The sequence below is a fragment of the Saccharomyces mikatae genome (genome assembly GCF_947241705.1).
Source record: "Saccharomyces mikatae IFO 1815 strain IFO1815 genome assembly, chromosome: 16".
Taxonomy (NCBI): Eukaryota; Fungi; Ascomycota; class Saccharomycetes; order Saccharomycetales; family Saccharomycetaceae; genus Saccharomyces; species Saccharomyces mikatae.
In genome coordinates, this window is record NC_079271.1 from 384433 (window position 1) to 407090 (window position 22658).

The window sequence follows — 22658 nt, forward strand, 5'->3', positions numbered from 1 at the left end:
AGGGGCGTTTTACATACTATATATATATGCTAAATATTACATTATTTTGTATTTTTCGTGTTTATATTCAATGAGATGCCAGGCTTAGTCGAGTAACATTTCCCAAAGCTCGTCAGTCTCTTTAAAGTCATGGTGAACAATGGAGACAAGACAGTAATCGGTGTGGACTTGTCTCAAAAGAATATTTGCTGGAGTGTTTCTTGGAAATAACTTGGCCCATTCTGACCAGATACTGAAGGCTTCATCTCTCCATGCCTTGAATGACTCTTCTTCGATTATTGTGGTTTGTTTGACCTGACTGTTGGGAAAAACACCCCATGTTACAACACTTGAACTATGTGGATCCAGGTTCGTTTCGAATGAACCAGATGAATCGCCCGCGTAGTAGCTAAATTTCCGGCGTCCGTAATGGTCCAGCTTGGGTTTTAATGTTGTTTCCCATTGTTGCCTGTGAATAAACATTTCCACAAACGCCTTTTGGTACAACCTCCCCTTTGCGGGCCCCCAACCAAATATTTTATCGCTGCTTAATGTAGCGTTCGTAGCTGGTTGAGATGCTAACGTCAAATATCCGCGATAGTTCAGTTGAATTAGTTCTTCTTGAATTAACGCCGTTTCAGCTGAAAGTCCCAGGTCAGACCAGGGAATCGCATCGGTGGAGCCTTCCAAGTACTTCACAAAAATATCTTTTAAATCCCCGATTGACTTTGGAGTACCCCACCATTCAAGTGCCCTGTTTTTGCTCACTTTGATGGACGGTCCATAACCGTCAATTTCACCATATGCGGGAGATCTAGAATCACCAAATCTACCGTTGGGGAACTCATCCCAAGTAGCATCACGACCCAAAGTTCCGTGACCTTTAGAAATAGATATTAATGCCTTCTTAGATGGCATGGAACCACTCTCATTGTTATAGCGCAAGCCTTTTTCAGTAACGATAGCCCTATTAAAAATCAACTTGGCTGAATCGAGACTTGAGTGTCTTCTCCTCTTCCGGTTTGCAGCATAATCTTCATTTGAGTCATCTAGTACAATATCCCCATCGGCATCCTCTATTGGCACATTTTCTATACTTCTTATTTCACCACCAGTTTCATCTTCTCCTTCTTCTTCGCTAGATTCATTTATGATATGCGATAAAATAGAGGACTGTGAAACGATTTGAGCAATGGCTTTCTCCAAATTCAAAGTATAGAAATGAAATCCTTTGATTCTACCTGATGTTCTTTGATATATTTCCTGAACAAGTTCGATAAGAATATCTACACCAATGGACTTCACGGCGTTATCGTCCGATTGGATTTCTGGGGGGAACCTACTCAGTATAGTGTGTGGGATAGACGCATGTGACAACTTTGCAGCTCTGTGGAATAGCAAATAAGAGTTAATAGGCATCAACCCAGGAAAGAGAGGTAAGTTTTGCGAAATGCGCTCACGAAATAACGTTTCAAAAGTTAAGAACTTTTCGACATCGTAAAAAAGTTGTGTGATTACGAAATCTGCTCCAGCGTCAACTTTTTCTTTCAAATATACTAAATCTTTCAACGGATCTTGCTCGTTACCTTCTGCTTCACCTTCGCAATGTCCTTCTGGATAAGCTGCAACCCCAACGCAAAATTCGTCCCCATATCTTTGTTTGATATAACGAACTAAGTCAGCTGCATATTTGAAAGGTGATTTGTTTGATTGAGAATCCAGCCAATCTTCCCCAATAGGTGGATCACCCCGAAGAGCAAAAATATTCCTAATTCCTGCATTATAACATCTATCCAGCGCATCATCAATGATGTTTTTATCAGTGTTGGTGCAAGTCAAGTGCATACAAACCGGTATATTTAGTGTCTGTTGTGCTAAAGAAGCTAATGCCAGAGTCTTCTCCGCAGTAGTACCCCCAGCTCCCCAAGTGACTGTGATAAACAGCGGATCTAAGGCGGACATACGATGCATACGTTCCATTAAGTTCCTTGTCCCTAAATCTGTCTTTGGTGGGAAGAATTCTAACGATATAAATGGGGAAGCCCTCGCATTGTATAGATCTCTAATGAACATATTTAAGAAATGCAATCACGTTCTCTCGTTCAATATCCCTGAAAAAGCACGAATTCAAGCAAGTATAAGACCTAAACCCAAATTTCCTCTTCACGTGCCAACCAACAACTTGAATGCCCTTTTTTGCCCCTGTTTTGTGGCAGTTCTTTATCATTAATATAGTACAGAAAAGCTTCACTCGCTTATCGCATGGAAAGAAGGCTGACTACAGTGAATATCGCGTCTAATGAAAAAAAAAGTCGGGATGAGTAAACTTTTTGTCTGCGTGGCGTAAGGGATAGAGAAATATCCAGAAATATTGGAAGCTTCAAGATGTCGGAGTGCACTCAGTGTGCCATTACTAAATGTTTAAAAATAATATTGTTCTGTGCCGTTAAAAATACTTTCCCAGATGTCTCAGTTATTCTATCAAGGAGACTCGGATGACGAGCTACAAGAGGAACTTACCAGGCAAACAACTCGAGCATCTCAAAATTCCGAAAACCAAAAAAAAGATCAATTCGGCGATTCCAAACAATATGATGTAGTGGGTAATGAGGGTGGCAAGCTTTTAGATGAAGGTACTGTGTTGTACCCGTTGATACCTAATGAACCAGATGATATAGAAACTTCTAAGCCCAGTATCAGCGATATCAGGGCGGTTGATATTCAACTGACTCTATCGTTGCCATTCCAGCAAAAGGTAGTAGAAAACTCATTAATTGCTGAAGATGCGTTGGTTATAATGGGCAAAGGACTGGGCCTGCTTGATATTGTGGCCAATTTGTTACATGTTTTAGCTACACCGACATCCATTGACGGACAGCTAAAACGAGCGCTGGTACTAGTACTGAATGCAAAACCCATAGATAATGTAAGAATTAAGGAAGCCTTAGAAGAATTATCGTGGTTCACTAATACTGAGAAGGAAAAAATTGGTGATGCCATGGAGATAGATGATGAACTTTTTGAAAGGCCTTTTAACATAGTTACTGCAGACTCCTTGAGTGTGGAAAAAAGAAGAAAATTATATATATCTGGTGGCATCTTAAGCATCACTTCCAGAATTCTCATTGTGGACCTCCTATCTGGTATTATTCACCCAAATAGGGTTACCGGTATGCTGGTACTGAATGCAGACTCACTTCGACACAATTCGAACGAGTCATTTATATTAGAAATCTACAGGTCTAAGAATACTTGGGGATTTATTAAGGCCTTTTCTGAGGCACCAGAGACATTTGTGATGGAATTCTCACCTCTCAGGACGAGAATGAAGGAGCTACGGCTAAAGAACGTTTTGTTATGGCCAAGATTCAGGGTGGAGGTATCTTCATGTTTGAATGCTACGAATAAAACGTCACAGAACAAAGTCATTGAAGTGAAAGTATCATTAACAAATTCTATGTCTCAGATTCAATTTGGGTTGATGGAATGTTTAAAGAAATGTATTGCTGAATTGAATAGAAAAAACCCTGAGCTAGCCCTGGAGTGGTGGAACATAGAGAATGTCCTGGATATTAACTTTATAAGATCGATTGATTCGGTGATGGTACCAAACTGGCATCGAATTTCTTATGAATCAAAGCAGCTGGTTAAAGATATAAGATTTTTACGCCATCTGTTAAAGATACTCGTAGCCTCTGATGCTGTCGATTTTTTTGGAGAGATTCAACTAAGTCTGGATGCCAATAAACCGTCAGTATCCCGAAAATATAGCGAATCACCATGGCTACTGGTTGATGAGGCGCAATTGGTAATATCATACGCAAAGAAGAGAATTTTTTACAAGAACGAATACTCTTTGGAAGAAAATCCAAAATGGGAACAGTTGATTCGTATATTAGATGATATTGCGTATGAGAGAACAAACAGCAGTTTTCAAGGGCCTACTTTAATTGCATGTTCCGATAATTCTACATGTTTACAACTGGCAAGGATCTTAAATGCTTCAAACAAAAAGAGAGGAATGCGCCAGGTACTATTGAATAAGCTGAAGTGGTACAGAAAACAGCGAGAGGAAACAAGAAGGTTAGTTAAAGAAGTTCAAAGCCAGGAGACGTTTCCAGAAAATGCAACATTAAACGTTAGCTCGACATTTTCTAAAGAGCAGGTGACTACGAAAAGAAGAAGAACCAGAGGTGCTTCTCAAGTTGCAGCTGTTGATAGATTGAGGAATGCGGAAACTAACATAGATATGGAGGAAGTTTTGGAGGATAAAAAATTAGCAGAAGAAATCAAAAAGGAAAACAGTAATAATTCGAATGGTGGTCAGAAAGAAGATAATGACATCAATTATGAAGATAATGTTGTGAATGATTCAAAAATATTTGATATACAAGAACAAAACGATGTAGTTGTTATTGATGATGGAGATGCAGAGCTTGAGAACGAAGATTTTGAGTATGCGGACGAACTTCCACAACGTACTGCAACTCACTTCAATAAGCAATTATGGATAGATCGTTGTAATGAGTATGATTATGTTGACCGTCAGGATGAAATTTTAATCTCTACTTTTAGGAATCTCAATGACAACTGCTCACTGCAGGAGATGATGCCTTCTTATATTATAATGTTTGAACCAGACGTTTCGTTTATTAGGCAAATCGAAGTTTATAAGGCCATAGTAAAGGATTTGCAACCAAAGGTGTATTTCATGTATTACGGTGAGAGTATCGAAGAACAAAGTCATTTGTCGGCTATAAAAAGAGAAAAAGACGCTTTCACAAAGTTGATCAAAGAGAACGCAAATCTATCACATCACTTTGAAACGAATGAAGATCTTTCCCATTACAAAAATTTAGCAGAAAGAAAGTTGAAACTTTCCAAATTACGAAAATCCAATACCAGGAATGCAGGGGGACAGCAGGGGTTTCATAACTTTACTCAGGATGTTGTCATTGTGGATACACGTGAGTTTAACGCTTCATTACCAGGTTTACTCTATCGATATGGCATAAGGGTTATCCCTTGTATGTTAACAGTTGGTGATTACGTGATAACCCCAGATATCTGTCTCGAAAGAAAATCAATATCGGACTTAATTGGGTCATTACAGAATAACAGATTAGCTAACCAATGTAAAAAAATGCTGAAGTACTATGCATATCCAACACTGTTGATTGAGTTTGATGAAGGGCAGTCGTTTTCTTTAGAACCTTTCAGTGAAAGGAAAAGTTATAAGAGTAAAGACATATCAACTGTTCACCCTATATCAAGCAAGTTATCTCAGGATGAAGTTCAATTAAAACTAGCCAAGCTGGTATTGAGATTTCCAACTTTAAAGATCATATGGTCTTCCTCTCCCCTGCAGACTGTGAATATAATTCTAGAATTGAAATTAGGGCGTGAACAACCTGATCCTAGTAATGCTGTCATATTAGGAACAAATAAAACTAGATATCATGATAACAGCACTGCAAAGGGCTTAAAAGGTGGCGATAATGAATCTAAGTTCAAGAAGCTATTAAACGTTCCAGGGATATCAAAGATTGATTATTTCAATCTCCGTAAAAAGATCAAGAAGTTCGATAAGCTTCAAAAGCTTTCTTGGAACGAGATTAATGAACTTATCAATGATGAAGATTTGACGGATAGAGTATATTACTTCCTGAGGACAGAAAAGGAAGAGCAGGAGCAGGAGATGACAGATGATAATTCATGAATACATACGAAGACTAGGAACGATAACGTTCTCGATGATCATGATGAATTTTCGGAAGCACATGTGATTTTTTTATATTTTAATAAGCTTGGTTGGAACATTATCATGAGTGCAATAAAAGTTAAAAACAATGAAGGTATTTGTTTATCTCATGATAATATTCTTGACCATTTTTTTTTCAATGGTAATTCATTCTTCATTTACTTTTTGGTAGTACTGTTCACACGAGGTTTATCTCTCCTTGATTATAGACCTTTACTTATTCTTTTTATATAGGATAATAATGAACTATTTATAAACTTATGTTACCTTGAATTTGTCAAACAACTCAAAATCAGCTTTACTCTAGCTTCATCATTATCAATTTTTGTTTTACTTCTCATATTTGTACAAAATCTGGAAATATCCTTTCCATGTTTTACTTCTTCGTATACCTATAAGTCTTTTTTTGCAACCATAATTCTCAGGAACCACCCCTTATAAAAAAGGGAACAGTAATACGAAAGGTCTTATATAAAACTGTTTTGTTTATTCAAGAATAAATTGTGAACCTTGGAAACTAATACTTGCTTTGAAGTATCTTCTGTTTACTTTACTTGTGTAAAGTTTGCCTTTTGATAAATCAGAGAAACTGGCATCCGTTTCAGTACCTAGTTGTTGCTTATATGCGAGTAGCTCTGTTTAAACAAAAGATCACCTTCCGCTTGAGCAAGAAGTTCGAATATTATGTGCTTTGTTAATCTCCATGCCTACAGCAACCGCGCCTATTGTCAAATATCCGAGGGTCCAATTTAGGCACCGCGTGTTCACAGAAAAGCAGGAAGCTGTTCATGTCAGACACCACAAAATTCGATTTCATATAAAAAAGGGAATGTGTCAATAAATAGCCATTTTTTTACATTCATTGGGTCTTTTCTTAAAGTGTACCAATATTTCTGAAATTACTGTGTATATAAAATAAAAAGGAAATGATTATAACTCAAATATTAGTTAAAAAATCAATATCTCAAGCGCAACCAGTATTTGCTTCACCAGTTGGTTTACTATAGCAATATATTATCTATAAGTACGTGAGTAGAAAGTGCTTTCCACTCATATTATGTTATATAACAAAGAACAGAAATTTAACAGTATTGATAGCTCTAATCGCAGAACAAAGTTTCACTTTGATCGTTTTGTACAAATGGTTCTGTTCATTGCTGCCAACCCTGATTGTTACTATTCAGTTGGTAGCGCCCCGGTCACCGCCGTCAATCCATATTTGAAAAGAGCAGATATACTCGAACAAAAAATCAAAAGTTTAAACACTGCACTGGGTTCAAAATTGTACGGAGAAAATTGCGTTGGTGGGTCTCTAAGTAATACAACCATACTTGCGCCTTTGTCCTTGCCATCACTGCCACTATCATCCAATGGAAAGAAATATTCAGCAGTTCATAGACCGAAAAGCAGAAAGAAGCAAACTATACTCCCTAACGGAAAACCAAAAGAGTGCGCCACATGTGGTGACACTTGGACTTCCCAGTGGCGGAGTGGACCCAATGGGAACGTGGAGCTGTGTAGCCGATGTGGTATAGCTTATAGAAAGAAAATGGAAAAGAAGATACGGCCAGGATAATCTATCCGCGGTAGCGTTATTATTTGTTTCTAGTCATAAGTAATTAATTATTCGTAAAAAACCGTATACTATAGTTATTTTCTTCTCATATTTTTCATTTCAGAGGAGAGAAATATTATGTTTCGTAAGAAGTACACAATATTCGTTCCGCAAAAAAAACAAATGAAAGAAAGAAAATACTGACTTCATTTCAAAACAAGAAATTCGTATCAGGTCGAACGCTACCATTATTCGTATGGTCCAGTATACTCACATTTCAATAATTAAGAAATTTATATCAACGGTTCAAGCCATTTTGAATTAATGTTAGCTCATCACTGAATTTTTTTATATTATCTTTTTGGAGCTTTTATTACGCCTCTTTCCTTATCAAACGATCTGAATATTTCTACCTACGTGTAACTAATGAATAACTGTATGTATGAAAAATACTCACTTTAAAGCATCCATTAAAATCAAATGCGCAATGAATTTTCTCATTCTAATCGCATCATTATAACCAAAATCTAATAAAGCATCAGCACTCCCGTATAATGTATTCATACAGACGTAAATACCACAGTCATAGCCATTTGGTTGCTGTGGACAGTCTAAATGAATCAGATCGAAGTCCTCCCCCATTGTATGTTTACTTTCCTCTATAACATATTTTTGTAGATCATTTAAAATTGCAAAACTCATGGCATTCGGACCATTCGATAACGAATCTACGTAACCTATGGTTTTCTTTCTTAAATCAATTACGCCCAACGCCCAATGAGATTGGTTTAAATTTATTGGCGCGAAGATTTTATCTAGTTTATCAAGTTGTGTCTTCTTCCTTTTCATCCACCTCCGAACGCCCTGATAACCCCTCTCTGATAAATTAGTATAAAAAAAAGAATTAAATGCTACTGTATTAGGAGTTGATCTTTCAATGTACTTCATAAAAAATTCAATGATAGTGTCATTAAGCCACCTTCTTGGCGCCAGGGTCTTGAAATCACGTACAGTTATCTCTAAGTTATCTCTGTTCATTAATTGAGTGTTTTCTCTAGATGCAAACACTTTCTGTACTTGATTGTCTTCTTTTTCACTTAGTTCAGGAACCAATTTCTTTTTAGCCAGCTTTGCTTTCTTTTTATTGAGATCTTCTTGAATCTTCTTCCTTTCATTCAAAATCTCGTTATATCTCTTGAAATCTCTTTCAAATTCTAATATAGATTTATCGAATTTTAGCTTTTGATTTAAATAATCCTTATGTTTTCTTTCCAAAGATGATACTTTCTTCTCTTTAACAAATACCAAATCATCATCATTTTCACCAGTCGATTGTATTCTATTCTTATTGCTTTCAATTAAAATTGTTTTAATCTTTTCAGTTAATTCGATTATAGACTTCTTCAAGCCAGTATCTTTTTCCCTATCCATATCCATTAATTTCAACTGCCTCTCTCTTTCATCTTTTAATATCTTCGGGACTTTATATTCTCCATTGAATATTTGTCGCAAGTATATTGCTTCTTCAGATTGCGCTCTTGATACCAGTTTAGTATTATTAATATTCTGTTTCATGTGTTTTTTTCTTCTAATGAAGGTTGTTCCATATTGCGGCTTATCAAAACAACTCTGAGCAGAAGTTCCACTTTTTGGGTTAGAACCGATGGCACTTGTCTTCCACTTACTCCAACCAAAGGGATCCCTTGATAATGTTATGCTAGAAATCTTATCATGACCATTTTGCTGGGAAGTCAAAGAGCTAAATGATGAGTCTAGAGGCGTACCTATGTCTTCATGCGCAATTCTTCTCTTTTTGTTTGGTAAAACCCACATGGATGCATCGGACTTGTGTTTTCTTATGTCTAAAGGAGACTCTTCACGTACGCTATATTGTATGCTACTGCTGACTCTTGAGCTTCTGCTTTCAAGATCGCTATTATCATTTGTATCAACCTCAGTACTATTGGTATCGTAAGGTTCATTTTTCACAAGTGCGTGCCACAAGTATCTACCCGAATTCCAAAAAGTTTCTCTAAGGCCTTCTATAAGACCACCTCTCTTAATTCTCTCTGGTCTATCTTTCATCACTTCTTCCATTGATAAAACGCGACGGTCACTTAGATAATTGAATCTTGACGTATTTGTTCTTCTCTTATGAACACCACTAAAACTAACTGATCTTATAGATTTAGTACGATTGTTAAATTTCTGATGATTTGGGTAGCACCTATACGTGGAAATTGGTGAAAATAAGGGGGAATAGGCGTTGTTATTATTATGCTGTCGGGAGTTTTTATGCTTATCTACTTCTACTGACATTATTTTATGATATCTAAGAAGTCAGTGGAAGAAAAAGAAAAAAGGCTGAAGTATTATCGGATATTAACGACAGTTTCACCTATCAAAATCAATTCGTCAGATCAATAACAAACTTATCTGCCCTTGCGGTTTGCTTTGGCAATTAGTACATTTTCTCACAATGTGCATTTCAAATTTTTAAAAATAAAAAAAGAAGGCGGTCGGGCATCAACTGAAGACAAGACTACTCAATATGATTTAATACGGAAATGTAAGATAACTAAAAAGAACGATCAATCAATTATGTTCTCAGTTGATACTAATTCGGTATATGTATATACATTGTAAGACATCTATCGTTCTTATTCTCCGACCAAATTGAAAATAAAATCTTGAATCGGTTTCAGAGTACTGGGTAACGAAGACTGGGAGGAAACGTTTATTAATTCTCTTTCCCTCCTAGCCGCTTCCTTAAAAGCCACGCTAAAGTTAACAACTAAAGTGACAATTAACACAACAGCAACCAAGATAGGACCCAGGGGCGCATCCAAATGCTTACCGCTTCTACCTTTTATTAGTGTTAATCTTTTTAAGTAGGTCCTATAAGCCCATAATCCACAAAATAAGGTCAAAAAGAAATACACGTAAGCTAACAAATCAGCTAGCTGCGGAAATTCGGATTTCTGCACCGAATTATAGATAGAAAACGTCAATACACTCAACAACGTTGTTACACTCAACCATCTATTGAATGTACGTTCATTGGCAAGCCAAACTTTTGCTTCAACTTTGACAGGGCCAGCGTTTTTCAAAAGATGAACTGGTTTTTTAACTCCTGGAGGTAATTGAAAGGAAGAGGCACTATCTGCATCATCGGAGTAGGGGTCTGTTCCATTTTCCGAGATATTTTTCCCAGCAAGGATTTTTAGAAATGCTGCTTTTGTTTTAATCTTTTTCTTTTTGACTGCAGATTTCGTGGGTAATGTAGTACCATCTTCGTCAGATGATTCGTGATCCTCTAAATCAGCAGCAGTGTGGCAAGTACTCTGATCTCTTTGCTCTTGTCGTCCAATGGGCGTTCTATCTGACAGTGAGATCTTAGATAATCTTCTCATGTTGTCAAGTTTATCATGAATGGTTTTTTGTTTTTCTAAAGTTTTCTTCTCTTCTTCGTAAGCTTCTTGTGGATTCTTTCTGATGTCAGTTTCTAAATCGGGCAACCAGAATGGTAAAATGTCGATATATTTATCGTCTTCACCGAACAAGGAAGCGACACCTTGTAAATATAAAGAAAATTTGGGAACTTCATTGACCAAATGCGAATTAATTAAATCCTTAATCCATTCATGATTCGGCATTTGAGAATTATTCTTGTTTATTACCTTAATCTCCATCACCGAATATGGGAACTTTGAATATTCCCCTGGTCTCAGAAACCTCAAGGGATTAGGAACATTAGAATCAATATCATCACGATGCCAATTGGCAGGGTTTCTAATAGGCCTATCTTTGTCCAATGAATCCTCTCTAATGTACATGATGTTGGAATCAATGGTAACTCTAATACTTTGATCTCCAGGAATTTGAAAAGCAGTTCTATTGTAAATAGCTCTCAATACTGGTTGCAACTTTTTGTCAACAATGAAATTTTGAATATTGTTGAAGTCACTGGATAGTTTTTCTAACTCTTCCTTTTGAGTACCTCTTTCTCTTAGTTGGTTGATTAGATAGTTCTTGTAACTAGGGTCATTTTTGAAAATGAAATTGTTGATGAATTTGGCTTTCATTTGTAGTCTGATTTCTTCAAAACTAGAATTACCAGTTTCGGTATTTTCTGTAAAAGTCCTCTTTTCCAAAAAGATATCAGGTTTTTCTAGTAATTTACCAATCCATCTCAATCTTAATGTAGGTGCAGCACTAATTTTCATTAGTCTGTTATTATACAGATCGAAAAATTCGTTGTCAAAATACAGTGTCGTGATTATTGGATCATATGATTGTGGAAAAATAACGTTCTTTGATCCTCCAATCTCAACGTCCTCATTACTATTAGCATCACTAGAAAGACTATTAGTCTTTCCATCAATATTTAGGCGCGCTCCAACTTGCACGCGAACGTCTGGTTCTATATTATCAACAAAATCGTCATTCTCACTTGGAACAGATGCATAAAGCAAAGCAGGTAAATGCCTCAAAATTCTTGCTTTAACCTCCATTATGTTGTCATCGTGAATCCAAAACTTGTAGCTTTTGAAACTTGTGTCTTCAAGATTAGAAAAATGCGATAATTTGGAAGTAGTTGCTAATGATTTAGACATCGTATTTGGATGATCATAATTTGACCTCAGGAACTCATATAAGTATGAGATCCTATATAACAAGGGAGAGTACTCTTCTGAGTTATTAAATGGTAGTTCCTTCAACCTAACTTGCAAAAGAGATTTCACAGAAGGGTAGTTTGGATGTAATTTATCGTGTTTCTTTACAATCTTAATAAACCCCGTAAAATTCAATCTGTCAAAATTATCCAATCGTTGAGTCTCATCCAAACATTCTTCTAATGCGTTCTTAAACAGCTTAGAATCTATTTTCTGAATTTGCTCAGCTGATCTAGTATTTTCCTCTAAACCATCTAATTTTCGTAAGACAGCATTATACTTCGATATTTGGAATGTGTAAACCTTTTCTAGTTCTTTATCCAAAGCCTCAACAAAATCTGATTCATTTCTCTCGGACCAATTATCGACGGCACCATGACCATCATGTATGACACTTTCCTTCAGTAACTTCTTCAACCTTTCATAGTCAATATAAGAATCCTTCCAAGGAGGATATACGTCATTAGCTAGTTTGATACCAAACAGCATCTTAAATCTTAAAAACGAAGGGACAAGAACAAATTCTGTTGTTCACTAAATGCTGAAGGGTAGATAGATAATAGTGACAATAATAGTCGTATTAAGGAGTGGTGACTTAAATTAGATCCGTGTTATGCGTACTATTACCCGTCAATGGACCCTTTCTATGTTCAAAAGGTAAGTGAGATCGAGAGAGGATGCCTGATGTAGTCCACACTTGGCCCTCTATTTAAAAGTTCTTCGAGTATGAACGCCTTCTCGAAAGTCAGGGTTGTTGTAATTGTGTTTCCACCTTTCTGTCTCGCTCTTGCAGAACCGCATGCACGTGCTAGATACTGCATTACGCTGTATTGCGCTGTATTGAGCCACGTGGGCTTCGCATATTGAAAAAAAGAAAAGCTGTCTAGCAACAATGTGCCAGGAAATCCAGATACTGATATTTACGCAGGTTGCTCATTGAACTCCAAACATTGAAAGTCACAGCATATATGCGCTCGTGTCTATTATGATGGTCTTAATGGTGGTCGTAATGATGGCTATCTATTAGGTGAAGTCGGCCGAAAAATCAGGAACGCGTAGTTTGGACTTATATAAACAGTATTTAGTTCAGATCTAGTGTTATCATATTAAGTACAGGGCAGATAAAAAACCACACAAATGGATTTTACTTCTGATACGACAAATTCACAAGACAGATCAAGCTCTCACTTAAATCTGGAAGAAGCTGTGGGCCCGCCCAAAGATAGAAAGAATGCAAACATTGATGATGACGAGAAGCAACAACTATCGCTGCTAGATGATGAGGAGTTGCGCGCCTTAAAACTACAGGAAGAGAAAGAAGCTTTGCTAACGAGGAGAAACACTCTTCTACAAGAGATCCAGTCGTACCAAAATATTCTAACCAAGGAAAGTGCTGATAAGAAACCTAAAAATGGTGATGTCCTGCAAAATGATATTACGCAGAATTTTCTTGATTTAATCTCAATTTCGTCTTCCAACTCCAATTTTGTGATGAATGACCGCAAGCAGGTCCAAAGTATCAATGGATTGACTAATTTGCAAAAGGAACTAATAACGAAGTACGACACACTACCTTTGCTGAATATGAATCTACGGCTAAGTTATTTGAGAGACCATACGTACCCGCACCTTCAAATCTCTGTACAATCCAGGGATCGCGAGCATAATGATGGGATTGAGGTTTTGCTGGTCAACTATAAATTCTGCAGAAATACAATGAATCCGTTTGAAGTTCAGTTTAAAATGTTTTATAAATTCGAAGATTCCACGTTGGTGAAATGGGAGATCTTGCGAATTTCCGCAAATGTTAGGCTGAAAGTGAGACAATTACTCGCTACACGTAATCTTCAAAGCTGTCTATTCTGTCTTTACGAATTTGACAAGATCAAGTCTAGAAGAATCAGAATTTTCCAAGATTTGATCAACTTATTGAAAAGAAAAACCAAATGCTACCTAACAAACAATGGTGACTCGTTGGTCGTGGAGAGAATCATGAGAGAGGGAGGACTAAGAACGATAAAATTACAGATAAATTTCATCATCGTAATGCCCGGTGAGAGGGGAAAACCTCGTTACTGCTTTCTTCCTATGAGTAACATATCAATAGCGTTATGGAAGGGTGGACAAAAATTCAACCAGATCGACTTGGACGAGATTTGCTATGGGCTGATCAGGGAGTATGGTGTGAGGGTGGGGTTAAAGGAAATTTGCAATGTTTGCCTATTCCCGGACATTTACACCAGGTAATTTTCCGTTCGCAATTGCTAACTGAACTGCCTGCTTAAACGATTCCGATAGGCTTGGGTGTGGAAACGTTACCTTGCAAATATCATGGGCGGTAAGGCCAAGTGACACCGCCATGGACGCCTGCGACAACAATTCATTTGCATCGTCGTTTACCATATGAACACCCAGTAGTTTCATGGTATGAGAATCGACCAATACCTTAATGAAAGAAGAAACTGTAGTGCTCTCCTTCTGTGACAGTAACGTGTTGTATCTTATGTTTTCCGAAAAGAAAACTTTACCTGTTTGGTATGGGACACGAGCGTTAATTAACTCCTCTTCAGTGTATCCAACCCAACCTATTTGGGGTTGGCAATAGAGTACATTTGGTGGAAAACTACAAGTCGGAGTTACGATGGGGCATGTACTGCTAATTGACTGAATGGCCCGTACAGCTTGTTTCTCTGCTTTGGCCGCTAGCATGGGGCCTATAGCGACATCACCAACGAGCTTAATATGAGGGTATCCTAGCAGACTTAGACTTTGTTTATCAATCTTTTCCACAAAATCCCGTTCGTCTAAGCCAAGATTGGAGATATGCAAGCCTTCTAAAAGGGGACGCCTGCCAATAGAAACCATCAATACGTCACAGTGATGTACATGTGCTTTCTTCAACGGTTTGTTCAGTAACGTCACATTCAACTGACCAGCAACATCTGTTTCCGCAAATTTCACTCTTGTATCCAACAAAAAAATAACACCCTGAGACTGCAAGAGTGTTTTGGTGGCTGAAGCCAACTCATGGTCCATATTCTGACACACCTCGCCCTGAGATTCGATTATGGTAACCTGCGAACCCAAATTATTGAATATGCACGCGATTTCCAGTCCAATAGTGCCTCCGCCCATGATGGTAAAACGTGAAGGTACGTAATCCAGCGACAAAGCCCTGCCGGGTGAGATTATCTTGTCCTCATCGATTACAACACCCGGACACTGAATAACCGCAGACCCAGTCGCCACAACAATGTACTTCGCTTCTACCATAAACCTGTCCATACCGTGCTGTTCTATCTCAACGTGGTGAGAATCCTTGAAGGCAGCAGTTCCCTTATACATAGTAACACTATTCTTACAAAGCTCGCGCTCGTACATATTACTCAAACCTTCTATAGTTTGCTTGAGTGCGCTCTGTGCTGCCTGCATATCAAATTTTGCAGACAGCAGTTTTACACCACGCTTTTCCATGGCTTCCTGCTGGCGTAACTGTCGGTAAAAATAAGATTCATCTAGCAAGGTCTTGGACGGAACTGCCCCGTCTATGAGGTAGGTGCCTCCCAAAGAGACACGACGGTCAACACAGGCTGTACGCAGGCCTGCCTGTGAAGCTTGCGTCGCCGCAGTGAAGCCGCCGGGACCACATCCAATTACTAGAACATCGTAAACTACTGAATTATCCGTCATTGTACTTCTTTACTGCTCTTGTTCCCATCTCTAATACTAGCCTCCATTATATTCTCTTTCTTTCACTCTCTTTCGTAAAATGGTGCGCATGTTAAATAGCCGCCGAGCGAGAGAAGACATTTGATCGCAGGTCTGGGTGTACCCCCTGTTTGAGCGCTCCACCCAGTCCTCGTCGGAGAATGATGCCACCGCACCCGGATTCCCACAGAAATAACCGCATAAAAAATTTCTAACCCGGATCATACGTTTATCGTGATATGCATTACGAGTATCTCCGATTACGAAACGACGCCACCCCCTCCTCCCCCAAAGAACCGAGAGAAGATTTTTTTAAACTGAACGCTGATTGACTTTACGTATTATCACCACTATGCATTATTGTTGTTGTTTCTGTTGTTGTTGTCAGAGGTAATCATATTCACATTGCGTTTTAGTCACAACCACCTTCCGGTATTCACCATTCGTATTGAATAACAATAATTTATACCGCAAAAACACTACACAACAAGACAGCTGATCACACTTTGTTTACCTTAATTTTCATTATTTATTTTTCCTAAAAATAATTGTTGTGTGGCTCTATCCTAATTACACCACCTCTACTTTGGCATTTCGCGTTGTTACTTTCCAGAGATTACAGCATATTGTTCACCGAGTAATAATCACTGACTGGCGGCTATTCCTTTTACCACTCATTACTCTTATAATTTTCTTTTTTTATCTCGATTTTCTCTTTCTTTTCGTGTCTTATAATAATAATAATAATAATAATAATAATAATAATAAAAATAGTAATAAATAAAGATGGATTTCTTTAATTTGAGTAATAATAATAATAATAATAATAATAATACTACTACTACTACTAATACTACTAATAATAATAACGATATTAATACTACTAATAAAAACCATAGTACAAGCAATAATAACAATAAAAATGATAATGGCAGTAACAACAACTTGAATGCCGGTGCCAATGGTGTGGACGATTTCCAGAATTTTTTCGACTCGAAGCCCTTTGACCAGAATCCGGATTCTAATAATGACAATAAGAATAGCGACAATGGCAACGACAACGATAACGACAACAACAATATTAATAACAACAGCATGACAACTTCTAGCGCGAACTTTACTTCTCCAACAGCGGTCGTCAACAATGCTACCGCTAACGTTACCAGTGCAAAGGCTGCTAATTTCATTCAGAATCAGTCTCCTCAGTTTAATTCTCCGTATGAATCTAACAATTCCAACGCGAACTTGAACAGTCTGTCTCCTCAGGCCATCTTAGCGAAGAACTCAATTATTGATTCCTCTAATTTGCCTTTACAAACGCAGCAACAACTGTATAGCGGTAGTAACAATAATGCTGCGGCTGCGAATGATAATGTCATAACACCCCATTTTATCACTAATGTCCAATCAATTAGTCAAAATTCTTCTTCCTCTACTCCAAATTCAAACGCAAATCCTACGCTAAATACAAATCAACAATTCTTGCCATTTAACAATGGAGTTTCCAACAACAATAGTTTGACGGCTAACCAGCTTATGTCTAATCACGGTACCTCAAGCTTGATGGATAGGTCATCCTCCGCAAGTAGTGAATTTGTTCCGAGCACAAATGGCAACAACAACAGTATGCGTAATAACAGCAATAACAGTATGACTAATAACAACAGTAATAACGTTACTGTTGTTCCTACAGCCAACACCGTTAATAGCAATAATGCGAATTCGAACGCCAACACGGTATTTTCTGAAAGAGCTGCAATGTTCGCCGCTTTGCAGCAAAAGCAACAACAACGTTTTCAAGCTCTGCAGCAACAGCAGCAACAGCAACAACAGCAGCAGCAACAGCAGCAACAGCAACAGCAACAGCAGCAACAGCAACAGCAACAGCAGCAACAGCAACAGCAGCAGCAACAGCAACAGCAACAGCAACAACAGCAGCAGCAGAATTCTAAGTTGTTACAAAGTCAACGACAGCAACAACAAAGGTCCATCTTGCAAAGTCTGAACCCAGTATTGCAAGAGAAAATATCTACCGAGCTAAATAATAAACAATATGAACTTTTCATGAAATCTCTGATCGAAAATTGCAAGAAAAGGAATATGCCGTTACAATCGATACCAGAAATTGCTAACAGGAAGATTAATCTATTTTATCTTTATATGTTGATTCAAAAATTCGGTGGTGCTGAACAAGTAACACGAAACCAACAGTGGCCTTTGGTAGCTCAAAAGCTGCAAATAGCTGATTACCAACAATTAGAATCAATTTATTTTCGAATCTTATTACCTTACGAAGGATATATGATTTCTCAAGAAGGAATAAAAGAAACTCAAGCGAAAAGAATATTCTTGCAACAGTTTTTACAAGAACTATTGAAAAAAGTTCAACAACAGCAACAGGCCGCTACATTGGACAACAATAACAATAACATTATTAATACCCCATCAGCTCCAGCCCCTGCGGTTCCTATACCTGTTCCCGGGGCTACTGTTCCTGCTACACCTTCAGCTACCACACCATCTGGGATTGTTCCAGTTTCAGCAAACATTCCAAAGAAACTAAACAACAATATCAATATCAATATGAACAATAACAGTATTACACAGCAGCAAGTTAAGAAGCCGAGAAAACAAAGAGTGAAGAAGAAGACTAAAAAGGAATTAGAACTAGAACGTAAAGAAAGGGACGATTTTCAAAAGAGACAACAAAAACTTTTAGAAGATCAGCAAAAGCAACAAAAACTGCTATTGGAAACAAAATTACGTCAACAATATGAAATTGAACTGAAAAAATTACCTAAAGTCTATAAGAGGTCAATGATTAGAAATTATAAACCTATGGTGAATCACATCAAACATTATAACGGTTATGACATTAACTACATTTCTAAAATAGGTGAGAAAATAGATTCGAATAAACCTATATTTCTCTTCGCTCCCGAATTAGGTGCTATCAATTTGCATGCATTATCAATGTCCCTACAATCAAAGAATCTTGGTGAGATAAATACTGCCTTGAACACACTGCTAGTGACAAGTGCCGACTCGAATCTAAAGATATCTTTGGTTAAATATCCGGAATTACTAGACTCATTAGCAATACTTGGAATGAACTTATTATCAAATTTAGCCCAGAACACAGTTCCATATCACAAAAAAACTTCAGATTATCATTATGAGGATATAGAATCGAATCAGTACTACGTTACCCAACACGATAAAACGGTCCATAAAATTTTCGAAAAGTTGAGCAACAGCGGTGCACTTACACCAAATGATCCTAACGATGAAAGAGTCGTTACTATCATGGTAGACTCTTTGACAGGTAATCAATTACCTCCTCCAACTCCTACTGAAACGGAGACTGATCTCAACGCAGAACCTTTTATAAACACAAAGTCTACATCTTCCTCAGTCAAAGATTGGGATCTCTTGCCTGAACCAGTGAGGTTTTTACCGAATCAGTTTCCTTTGAAAATCCACAGAATTCCCTATTTGAACTCCTTGAAAAAAGTTAAAGATGAAATCGATGATCCCTTCACAAGAATAAATAGTAGAGGGGCGGAAGATCCCAAGGTCCTAATAAACGATCAATTATCTACCATCTCAATGATTTTAAGGAACGTTTCGTTTTCTGATAATAACTCTAGAATTATGTCAAGAAATTTTTATTTGAAAAGATTTGTGTCAGATTTACTTTGGCTACTTTTTATTCATCCTGAGAATTTTGCATGCAATAGGAAAATACTAAATTTCAAGAAAGATTTGGTTATTGTTTTATCGAACATCTCTCATTTATTAGAGATCAATTCGTCCATCGATTGCTTATTGATTCTTATTCTAGTTATAAGTTTTGGTCAACCAAAACTTAACCCAATGGCATCCTCGTCATCATTTGGTTCCGATTTTTTAACTTACAACGAATTTCAACTACAATGGGGTAAATATCAAACTTTTGGTGTAGATATTCTGGCCAAATTGTTTTCATTGGAAAAACCTAACTTGAATTTTTTCAAATCAATTTTACTGAACAATAAATTCTCCAACAATCATTATAACCGCAACAGTAACAAAAACCATAAAGATGGAAAGTTATTACAGAGACTTTTGGATCTATACAATGATAATAATAAAAATAACGGTAACAAACACAACCTATTGAATGATCTGGTGTCATTTTTATTTTCTGTTATACCATTCCAACAAGTGTTATCACAATCGTCCGATCCAAGTTCGTTGATTTGCCAATTTTCTCCAGTAATTTCTCAGAGTTTAACCAGCATTTTAGTCATTGTACAAAAAATACTACCCCTATCTAATAATGCATTTACATTCAGCCAAAATAATAAAAGCAGTAACGGCGACAACAACGACGACAACAACAATAAAGATTCCTGTTTCAATTTTAACAAAAATTTACCATTTGTATGGTTAAGCTCGGAAGAGAATATTGGATCTGGACTATTGAAGTTAAGTGAATTAACACTGAATATCAGCAGTTCCACAACGAAAAATACTTTGCCGCAACAAAATTACTCAAAAGTGCTTCTACCGTCAATCAACATATCTTGTCTTCAGTTAATCAAATGTTTAATTCAAAAAAGTATCAGTTTTGAAGACTGTTTAAACAATGACCCGGATATCTTGAAGAAACTAGTATCAATTCCAAACTTGTTCCCTACGGATTTAGAGATCTTCAAGTTACTTACAAACCCGTCAGCTGATATTCAAACAGTAAACCAATATCAACTACTTTACAATCTGAAAAACGATATTCTAACTAACTTGAAATGATGTGATTCCTTTCAAACAATATTCTTATAGCCACTTTTCAGCCCCGCACCCAATTCTCCTTCTATAAACCTATATAAAATGGTGTAACTATTATAATAAACCCTTACGGTATATCATGATTTCGTATACAACGATCCCAACACTACTTTTACTGACGCGTGTATGCTACTCTTTCAAGTCAAAGGGACTTCCGCAACATCTACGCACGAAAGTATGATATTTTTTAATGAAGCTTTTCTTTGGGCGGCTTAACTTTATAATAGTTTTAGCAATATCTCACTGATACAGGCACGGCTAGAACAACTCTTTTAGCATATTTCAGAACAAGTTCGTATACTTTCCTCTTGGTTAATAAATAATATTAATAGATATTAAAATATAAGAATCTAAAGTAGTTATGCCCGAAAATGAATATGTGGGGTGTATACGTGGGGAGAGGGAGAATTACACGATTGTTGGAACAGTGTAGGTTAACGATTTTGAGAGAGATTCTGCCCAGAAGTACAGATTCAATTAAGAAATTCTACAACTGCTTATATAATTAAGGTTATCAAAAAAAAACGGCCAACGAAAGCTTAATTGTGAGATTGATTAATTAAATTGACGGACGACAGTTTCATCTAAATTATGTACATATCATGAGAGCATTTATCTAAATTAAAAAGGAAGAAACCACTCAACGCTTTCTTTCATGACCTAATTGGCCAAAGCGGAATTACATGACAAAACTAATACATTTTTTGACATCTGTGAAGGGGGATGAGGGGGGAATATACACGCAAATCGGAACGCGAAGGCAACCAAGCTCAACTTACGCGTCTAGTTTATTTTTATACTACAAATTGCCGCGCATGATAAATACTGGAAAAAAAGGGGGAGGGTATTAAGTTGCCAGCCTGCTATGTAGAAGAGGACTTGTTTACCATCTTTTTATGTTCATCAATAGCATGGTAGTCAGTATGCCGTGGCATCTTATCTTGCTTGTTTGAGTCATCACGTTCAGACCGATTCAAACTCAAACTCTCCAAATCATGTACAACCTCAAGTAATCGTTCTTTAGAGGCATCAGTAACTGCAGTTTGAGCCGTAAGTATCTTTTGGAAATCTTCTTGCCAACCCAATTCTTCAACAAGTTGCTCGGCAAACGAGTCAGATAATTGATTGACTATTAAATCTGTCGACCGTTTGTTAGTTTTAAAATCCCCCACCGTTTCCAAATTACACAAAACTCTTTTTGCCTTTCGGGGAATTTCTTCAGGCAGGGACGCAAAGGGATAAACAGCCAGTGATGTCCCAGCAACGATAACGAGAGGCTGCTGCTGATGTTCATCAGAATTGCTGGGCTTTTCACGAAGCCACTCGGAGTCGCTTAACCAAGTTTCCGAAAAGGAATCCGGTAAATCTTCGCCAAAGAAAACTATTGCCGGTTTTATCAATTCATCGCACACATCACATTTGACAAAATCCTTGATTGGTTCCTCGTCCAACTTGGACTTGAATACCTGCTGAGGATACACTTTGCCACACCCGATACAATGACAGTGTGCAAAACTACCATGTGCCTCGATGATCAAATCATCCTTGACACCTGCTTGTCTTTCTAAGGTGTCTATATTCTGTGTATATACTCTCCTCAAGAGATTCTTGTCTTGAAACAATTTCAAAAGATAATGAAACTTAGAAGGCTTAAATATCCCCGGATACAACTCTTTAGCAAGGGTGTAAAATGGCAAGGGATCTGACTGGAAGAAGTCTACATCAAATACAGCTTCAGGATACGGTAACCTCAATCTTGCTAAGTTATGATATAGGCCAGTTCCTGGAGATCGAAAGTCGGGAATTCCACAAGAAGTAGATATCCCGGCACCCACCATAAAGATTACTTTAGCATTGGGGTTGCTTTTCATATGAGCAGCAATTTTCTTGACAGACATCGAAACACGGAAAGGTCGTGTTAAATCGGATCAGATGACACAGTGACGGCACAGATACGGACGGTTAGAGATAGAGACTACTAAAAAAGGTGAAAACACATGCAAAGAATGTGGTTTATTCCTTATCCTTGAGATTGGCATTGCGTAATGGAGCCGAGCGGAGCCAGCATGAGGCCTGTTAACAGATTTCGCGCTGGCTCATGGTGAGGCGGCAGACCGGCAGGGGATTTTTGTGTAAGGTGAAGAGAGGA

At 37.5% G+C, this 22658-nt stretch overlaps 9 protein-coding genes across 9 annotated transcripts; 4 read left to right on the plus strand and 5 right to left on the minus strand.

Annotated features, from left to right (window-relative positions):
- Positions 1-84: 84 nt before the first annotated feature.
- Positions 85-2052, minus strand: MET12 (methylenetetrahydrofolate reductase (NAD(P)H) MET12; the record flags this gene model as incomplete). The annotated part of the gene is made up of 1 exon (XM_056226225.1): positions 85-2052. One exon carries the CDS (start codon positions 2050-2052, stop codon positions 85-87), a length of 1968 nt encoding a protein of 655 aa, XP_056079965.1.
- Positions 2053-2443: 391 nt separating this feature from the next.
- Positions 2444-5698, plus strand: RAD1 (ssDNA endodeoxyribonuclease RAD1; the record flags this gene model as incomplete). Its single annotated transcript, XM_056226226.1, has 1 exon — positions 2444-5698. One exon carries the CDS (start codon positions 2444-2446, stop codon positions 5696-5698), a length of 3255 nt encoding a protein of 1084 aa, XP_056079966.1.
- A 1099-nt stretch (positions 5699-6797) lies between these two features.
- On the plus strand, positions 6798-7316 carry ECM23 (Ecm23p; the record flags this gene model as incomplete). Its single annotated transcript, XM_056226227.1, has 1 exon — positions 6798-7316. One exon carries the CDS (start codon positions 6798-6800, stop codon positions 7314-7316), a length of 519 nt encoding a protein of 172 aa, XP_056079967.1.
- Positions 7317-7748: 432 nt separating this feature from the next.
- On the minus strand, positions 7749-9614 carry ULP1 (SUMO protease ULP1; the record flags this gene model as incomplete). The annotated part of the gene is made up of 1 exon (XM_056226228.1): positions 7749-9614. One exon carries the CDS (start codon positions 9612-9614, stop codon positions 7749-7751), a length of 1866 nt encoding a protein of 621 aa, XP_056079968.1.
- A 341-nt stretch (positions 9615-9955) lies between these two features.
- VTC3 (vacuolar transporter chaperone) lies at positions 9956-12460 on the minus strand (the record flags this gene model as incomplete). The annotated part of the gene is made up of 1 exon (XM_056226229.1): positions 9956-12460. One exon carries the CDS (start codon positions 12458-12460, stop codon positions 9956-9958), a length of 2505 nt encoding a protein of 834 aa, XP_056079969.1.
- Positions 12461-13108: 648 nt separating this feature from the next.
- CTF19 (Ctf19p) lies at positions 13109-14218 on the plus strand (the record flags this gene model as incomplete). Its single annotated transcript, XM_056226231.1, has 1 exon — positions 13109-14218. One exon carries the CDS (start codon positions 13109-13111, stop codon positions 14216-14218), a length of 1110 nt encoding a protein of 369 aa, XP_056079970.1.
- On the minus strand, positions 14192-15661 carry IRC15 (Irc15p; the record flags this gene model as incomplete). The annotated part of the gene is made up of 1 exon (XM_056226232.1): positions 14192-15661. One exon carries the CDS (start codon positions 15659-15661, stop codon positions 14192-14194), a length of 1470 nt encoding a protein of 489 aa, XP_056079971.1.
- An 804-nt stretch (positions 15662-16465) lies between these two features.
- On the plus strand, positions 16466-20473 carry SWI1 (Swi1p; the record flags this gene model as incomplete). Its single annotated transcript, XM_056226233.1, has 1 exon — positions 16466-20473. One exon carries the CDS (start codon positions 16466-16468, stop codon positions 20471-20473), a length of 4008 nt encoding a protein of 1335 aa, XP_056079972.1.
- An 899-nt stretch (positions 20474-21372) lies between these two features.
- On the minus strand, positions 21373-22407 carry HST2 (histone deacetylase HST2; the record flags this gene model as incomplete). Its single annotated transcript, XM_056226234.1, has 1 exon — positions 21373-22407. One exon carries the CDS (start codon positions 22405-22407, stop codon positions 21373-21375), a length of 1035 nt encoding a protein of 344 aa, XP_056079973.1.
- Positions 22408-22658: the final 251 nt, after the last annotated feature.